Source organism: Propithecus coquereli, unplaced genomic scaffold, assembly GCF_000956105.1.
Source record: "Propithecus coquereli isolate 6110/MARCELLA unplaced genomic scaffold, Pcoq_1.0 Scaffold377, whole genome shotgun sequence".
Lineage (NCBI taxonomy): Eukaryota > Metazoa > Chordata > Mammalia > Primates > Indriidae > Propithecus > Propithecus coquereli.
This window is the reverse complement of record NW_012149474.1, coordinates 1,008,875-1,015,302: the sequence shown is the minus strand read 5'-3', so window position 1 is coordinate 1,015,302 and position 6,428 is coordinate 1,008,875. Positions and strand designations below refer to the sequence as shown.

The window sequence follows — 6,428 nt, the reverse complement described above, 5'->3', positions numbered from 1 at the left end:
GCGGCGCTGGCGGGGGGCGTGCTGCTCATCGGCGCGGTGCTCGCGGGGAACTCGCTGGTGTGCGTGAGCGTGGCCGCCGAGCGCGCCCTGCAGACGCCCACCAACTACTTTATCGTGAGCCTGGCGGCCGCCGACCTCCTCCTCGCCCTCCTGGTGCTGCCGCTCTTCGTCTACTCTGAGGTGAGAGCTGTGTCCCCTGCCCGCCCATTCCCTGTCCCTGTCCCTGCCGAGGACCCGGCGCGACCCGCCTCCCAGCTTCTCGAAAACCTCCGGCGGGGCCGGTTGCAGAGGCGCTGCGCCTGGCCCCTGCGCCCCCCACTGTCCCTGCCACCTCGCACCTTCAGTCGCTTTGCTGTGTAGCCGCCGCCCCCAGCTCCCCCTGTCTGTCTTGGCATCTGCTACCCCAGGGACGCTTCTGTCCTTCAATCCAGGGACCCCAGGAACAGGCGACTTTGCTAGTCAAGCCCTGCCCCCGCTCCCTAGGCCCAGCAGACCCCTGCCTACCCTGCAGAGGAGCCCCCTGGACAGATGGACAGACGCAGGCTTAGCCCCGGGCCACAGGGACACACACACAACCACTGCACACGGTGGCCGCTCTGACCAGCACACTGAGCACCCCACGGAAAGGAAACCCAACCATACAGCGGCTCAGCTGCCAGGGTGGCGGGAGGGAAGCCTGGGCAGGAGGACAGACCCCCCCCCAGGAGAAGGGGGACAGAGCCCCAAGAGCCCTGGACCCCCACAGACCAGATCTGGCCCTCGGGTGGGTCCACCTTGGTGCCGACCCCTCTGTTTGAGGTTTGGCCAGAGAAAAGCAGCTTAGGTCTGCGGACAGGGTGTCCCGGACCGTGGGGGAGGGGACTCGCGGTTTCTGAGGTGAGGGTGAGTGCTGCCTGGCTGGGGCAGAGGCCCCCACGCAAGGGCACGCCTGACGGACGTCACAGTGACGACTCTTAAGCTCCTAATCGTCCCAAATCACGGGAAGGGATTAGAGGGGGCTGTCTGCCCCTTTGCCCTTGGAGAGGGCCACCCCCACCAGTGAGCCTGTGCTAGGCATGGTGTCAGGTCTTTATATTTTTCATCGTCAAGACAATTTTGATGTGGATAGTGTCATTACGCTCACCTTACAGAGGAGCAGAGTAACCAGTGCAAAGTCTCCAACTGTGCCAGGGCTTAACCGCACAGGCTGCCTCTGCTGCAGGCTCCAGGCCCAGCAGGTCCCTGCCCACCCTGCTGGGGCTCCGGTGACCCCCTTGACGACAGACCCCGCCCCCTTCCCCAGGCCTTTTTCAAGTTCTAACAAAAAGGAGACCTGAGCCCCAGGTGGTGTCTCTCTGCCCCTCCCCCAGCCTCTGGGTTCCCCGCTGGGTCCTAGGACGAGGACTGCCCGGGCAAGTGGGTGGGGCAGGGTCCCCCACGCGCCTCTGGCTCCCCAGTGGGCTCCCTTCCCCTCTGACCCTCACCCCCGCTGCCCCAAAACTGGGTACCAAAGAGCGGCGGTGGCTGGGGAGACCTCAGCCGGTCTTGTGTCTTGTGCTGCGCTCCCTGTGGCTGCCCAGGTGCAGGGCGGCGCGTGGCTGCTGAGCCCCGGCCTCTGCGACGCGCTCATGGCCATGGACGTGATGCTGTGCACCGCCTCCATCTTCAACCTGTGCGCCATCAGCGTGGACAGGTGCGCGCCCGCGCCGCCCCGGCCGCCCCTCCCGCGCCCCTGCCTGCGGCGCCACCCTCAGCGCGCCCTCCCTCCCCGCTCCGCGCAGGTTCGTGGCCGTGGCCTTGCCGCTAAGCTACAACCGCCAGGGCGGGGGCCGGCGACAGCTGCTGCTCATCGGCGCCACGTGGCTGCTGTCGGCGGCGGTGGCGGCGCCCGTGCTGTGCGGCCTTAACGACGTGCGCGGCCGCGACCCCGCCGTGTGCCGCCTGGAGGACCGCGACTACGTGGTCTACTCGTCCGTGTGCTCCTTCTTCCTGCCCTGCCCGCTCATGCTGCTGCTGTACTGGGCCACCTTCCGCGGCCTGCGGCGCTGGGAGGCGGCCCGTCGCGCCAAGCTGCATGGCCGGGCGCCCCGCAGGCCCAGCGGCCCCGGCCCCCCGACCCCCGCGCCCGGGCTGCCCCAGGGCCCCTGCGGCCCCGACTGCCGGCCCCCCGAGGCCATCTCAGCGGAGGCGCTCCCGCCGCAGACCCCGCCGCAGGCCCGCAGGAGGCGGCGTGCCAAGATCACCGGCCGGGAGCGCAAGGCCATGAGGGTCCTGCCGGTGGTGGTCGGTGGGTGCCCGTCCTGCGGCGGGCGCGGGGCGGGAACGGGACGGCCGGGAGGGGCCCTGACCCGCCTCCCGGCCGCGCAGGGGCCTTCCTGCTGTGCTGGACGCCGTTCTTCGTGGTGCACATTACGCGGGCGCTGTGTCCCTCCTGCTCCGTGCCCGCGCGGCTGGTGAGCGCCGTCACCTGGCTGGGCTACGTCAACAGCGCCCTCAACCCCGTCATCTACACCGTCTTCAACGCCGAGTTCCGCAACGTCTTCCGCAAGGCCCTGCGTGTCTGCTGCTGAGCCCCTCCCGGCAAGGGGCGGTTTTGTGCGTCTGGTTAAACACATCCCTTCCTAAACGCTGGGGAGGCTCCTGGGGTGGAGGGGAGGGGCTTCTGGACCGGGGCCCAGGCCCCGCCGGGGCCCCCACCCCAGCAGTGAGCCCCTTCCTGCCCTGCAGGGAAGCCGCTCGAGCTGAGGTGGGAGGACCGGGCATGGAGGACGGGGAGGCCCCATCCAGCTCTGCCCAAAGGCAGAACCACAGCCGCCCTGGGCTCAGTTTCCCCCCTGGACAAGGGGAGAGTGTGGACAGCTGTGCTGCAGGGAGGGGAGTCTTTGCTCACCCTAGGGGTGGGGGCGGGGGCAGTTTACTGGGTCCCCGGTCCCCGTGGGAAGACCACCACCCGTGCGTGGGTGGCCGGCAGCCAGGCCTGAGCAGACCAACTCCTGCCTCTGGAGGACCAGAGTGGGCTCCCAGCAAACCCAGCTGGGCTGACGCCCCCACCATTTTGGCAGCTGCCTTGAGATCAGAGCCCAGCATCCTGCCAGCCCCCAGAAGATGCACGAAGCCCCATGGAGAAAGGCCTGGGGCGCCGGGTGGGGCCACCAAGGGGCCTCCCGGGAGGATGCTGCTCACTCAGGCCTTTGCGCTGGGCAGGCAGGGAGCGGCAGGGAGCTGACCACAGCACAGCCCCGACCTGGGAGAGGAACGGGCAGTCCCCAGGCCCCTCCATCCAGGGACGGCCCACCCTGACTGCACCTAAGCGCTCTCCCAGTCCAGGGTCATGGGAGAAACTGGGCGGAGCCCTCTGCTCCCCAGTCCTGCACTGGGGGTGCCGCACCCGTGAGGAAGACCACTGTGCAAGGTGCCAAATTCCCTTCTGGTTATAGAGAAATTATGGGCTGTGAGGTCTACGGCATCAGGCACATCAGCATGTTAAAATATTCCCTGGAGAGGGAGCCACCGCCCGGCACCCCCAGGTGCTGCTGCTGTGCCCCTTGCGCTCAGGCACTCCTGCTCGCGGCCTCAGCCACTGCCTCCTTCAGGAAGCCTCCCCTGACTACCCCCGCCGCCCAGGACCAGCCTGTCCCCAGCCACTCCTCAGGGAGTCTTAGCCTCAGGGAACCCTCTGAGTCCCCATGGATTCCAGGCTTCCTGCTGTCCCTGGGCAGAGTCTGGCCCACATGAGAGTTGGGGGAGGGGCTCCCTCCACGTTTGGCCCAGGGACAGGGCACCTCAAACGTGCCCAGCCCCCACTGACCACAGGAAAAGCTCCGCAGACATGGGGTGAGGCCAGGACACATGTGAGCGGGACAGAGGCTGTCGGAGACACGACACGCCGCAGGGTCTCAGGGACGACCCTCAGAGCCCACCAGGCCCTCTGCTCGTCATCCTCACCAGGCTCAGAAACAGGGAGCTTTGGAGACTTTGGACCTCCATAGACGCGTGGTCCTCAGGTTTCCGCTTCACGGGAAGGGGGAGGTCAGGCTGCCCCACAATTCCAGGAAGCGCTCCCAGCCCGCCCGCTCCCGCCGCCACTCCGGCGGTCGCTGTGCTCGTCTTGCACTCAACGTGGCGTCTCAGTGGAAGGCCCCAGCGAAGGAGGGGCCGGCGGGACAGCGTCTCGGGCGCATCTGCACCAGGTACGAGGGCTCTTCCCGCCTCCACTTTCTGCGACAGAGCAATAGCACTGAGCCCTCGGGACGGGCAGGAAGACGGAACGGGCACTTGTGAAGTGCCACAGGGCGGCCCGGCCGTGGCGGGGCAGGGACTTGCCCCCCGAGCAAGGAAAAGCAGCTCCCACCACAGGTTCTGGGGAGCAGGGCCAGGCCCCGCCAGAGAGGGCCTTCCCTGGCGCTGGCAGGAGGGGGCCGTTCCTGGCCCTGCGGGGCTGCAGGTGGTGGGAACTGGGCAGGAGGGGACTGGGCAGACATGCCTCACGCCTCACAGAAAACACGTCGGACCAGTTTGCAGGTTTGGAGGTTTACCCTAACACTGGCAGGCGCTGTCACCTCCAGCTGAATCTGCACCTTCTCTCCTCAGTGCAGCTGCAGCCATGAACCTCCTGAGTGCAGAGAACATGGGCAGTGAGGGCATTGCTGCAAACATGTGGAAGCTTTCAGAACACGGGTGACTGCTCCTTTGGTGGCACTCCTGGCCAGCAGGGAAGGCCGGTCCTGTTTCCAGGGCCAGCCCAGCCGGACGCCCAAATGAGCTGGCTGAGCCCCACAGGCGCCGGTCCTTCCCCTGGCTCCAGCCAGCTCCTGGCATCCGGCAACGGGAAGGAACAGGGAGGCGGACGGGGACCCTGCGGGGGGAAGCCCCTGCCCAGGTCGCTCGGTGCCCGGGCCTGGCCTTGTTGCGGAGTGGCCGCCAAGTCTTTGTGGCACGATCTCATATTAAAGGACAGAAGGGATGAGAACTGCTCCTCCTGCAGCTTAGAAGGCCCCTGTCGCGTGCTGGCGGCACAGGCAGGCGTCGGGGCTCCTGACCGTGGCCGCCCTGCCCGCCGCAGTCAGGACGCGCGGAGCAGCGAGTCCCAGGGCTGAAGCTGGAATCGGCCGTCCTTGAGGGGCAGGCAGACTTTATTTACAGCTTTATTGACAGACACAACACGTATGTACACGCGTCACAGGGCAGGGCACACCCGTGGGCAGGACGGGACACTCGTGAGCCCGGGGTAGGAAGCACCGTGAGGGGCAGGGGCGGCCTCGGGGAGCCGTGAGCCCTCCCTGGGTTTCCGGGGAGGAGCCCACTCCCGGGGCACAGTTCACCTAAAGTTCGTCAACAACTTGGCCAGCAAGTGTCTTCGCCTTCCCACGACCTCGTCTCCTCAGCGTCCCCCCAAAGTCCTTAGAGGGGTCTTCGACCTGCGCCGGCCGCGCAGCAGTGCAGAGGCCCGGCTCGCAGCGCGCCGGGCAGTCCCTCAGACGGTCACTTTCTCCATCACGCTTTCGGCGACGTGGACGTCGTCCGCCTGGACGGTGACGGCTGCCGCCTGCCCACACACCTGCTGGTGGTCTTTCCAGTCCTGCAAGGAGGGACACGTGTCAACGGGGCCACCGGGGGCGCTGCTCAGGAACAGAGCCTGGTGGGCTCCCCACTGTGGGCTGCGAGAATGTCCCCCCCAAGCCCCCCGGAGGCCTCTGCTCCGAATCTGGCCTTCCCCTGTTTCTCCCGGTTTAAGGCAAACAACAAACCAGGGTGAAAGTATGTTCATAGTCTTTGATCCAGTTGTTTTGTGTTAGGAATTTAAACAAAAGAAACATTCCTACAGATCATATTGGGACTGAAGAAAAGACAATAAACAAAAAATAAAAGAAATGATACATGCAGAAAAATATTCACATACAATGTTGCTATCCACAGTGTTGTTTATAATTGCAAAGATGGAGGGGCGCAGGCAGCCAGCCCGTGTGCGGCAGGGGAGGGCTGTGGACGGTGCTGGGAAACGCTTCCAGGGCCGGCCACCTCTGGGTGCGGAGCTGCCACCGTGCTGCGCGGCAGGCTCTGGGGAGCGCTCACCGTGGGGAGACGGGCGAGGTCGCGTTAGGCAGACAGGCGCGACCCCACACGTGGGGGTCTGGTAGGGTCTGGTAGAACACACTACGTGTGCGTGTGTACACGTGTACACAAACACACACAAGAACAGAAACGAATACATCCAAATGGTAACAGTTTATTCCCTACATGGCAGAATTCCAGCTGATTATACTAAAAAAGAAAAATTGAAATAATTATATCAAAAGAATAAAGTTTCAGGCTGGGCGCGATGGCTCACGCCTATAATCCTAGCACTCTGGGAGGCCGAGGCGGGCGGATTGCTTGAGCTCAGGAGTTCGAGACCAGCCTGAGCAAGAGCGAGATCCTGTCTCTACTAAACAAATAGAAAGAAATTAGCC

The 6,428-nt window shown here is 65.3% G+C and overlaps 2 protein-coding genes across 2 annotated transcripts in view; one reads left to right on the top strand and one right to left on the bottom strand.

The window, feature by feature from the left end:
- Nucleotides 1-2,549, top strand: DRD4 (dopamine receptor D4; the record flags this gene model as incomplete). The annotated part of the gene is made up of 4 exons (XM_012651936.1): nt 1-180; nt 1,560-1,672; nt 1,761-2,266; nt 2,347-2,549. Coding segments are annotated over 4 exons (1,002 nt in total), but the record flags the coding sequence as incomplete, so codon positions are not given.
- Nucleotides 2,550-5,126: 2,577 nt separating this feature from the next.
- Nucleotides 5,127-6,428, bottom strand: part of DEAF1 (DEAF1 transcription factor) — a 39,089-nt gene continuing 37,787 nt past the window's right edge. The window contains exon 12 of the mRNA XM_012652045.1: nt 5,127-5,557. Within this exon, the coding sequence (XP_012507499.1) occupies nt 5,453-5,557 (105 nt within the window). The 3' untranslated portion in view covers nt 5,127-5,452. The remainder of the gene's footprint in view (nt 5,558-6,428) is intronic.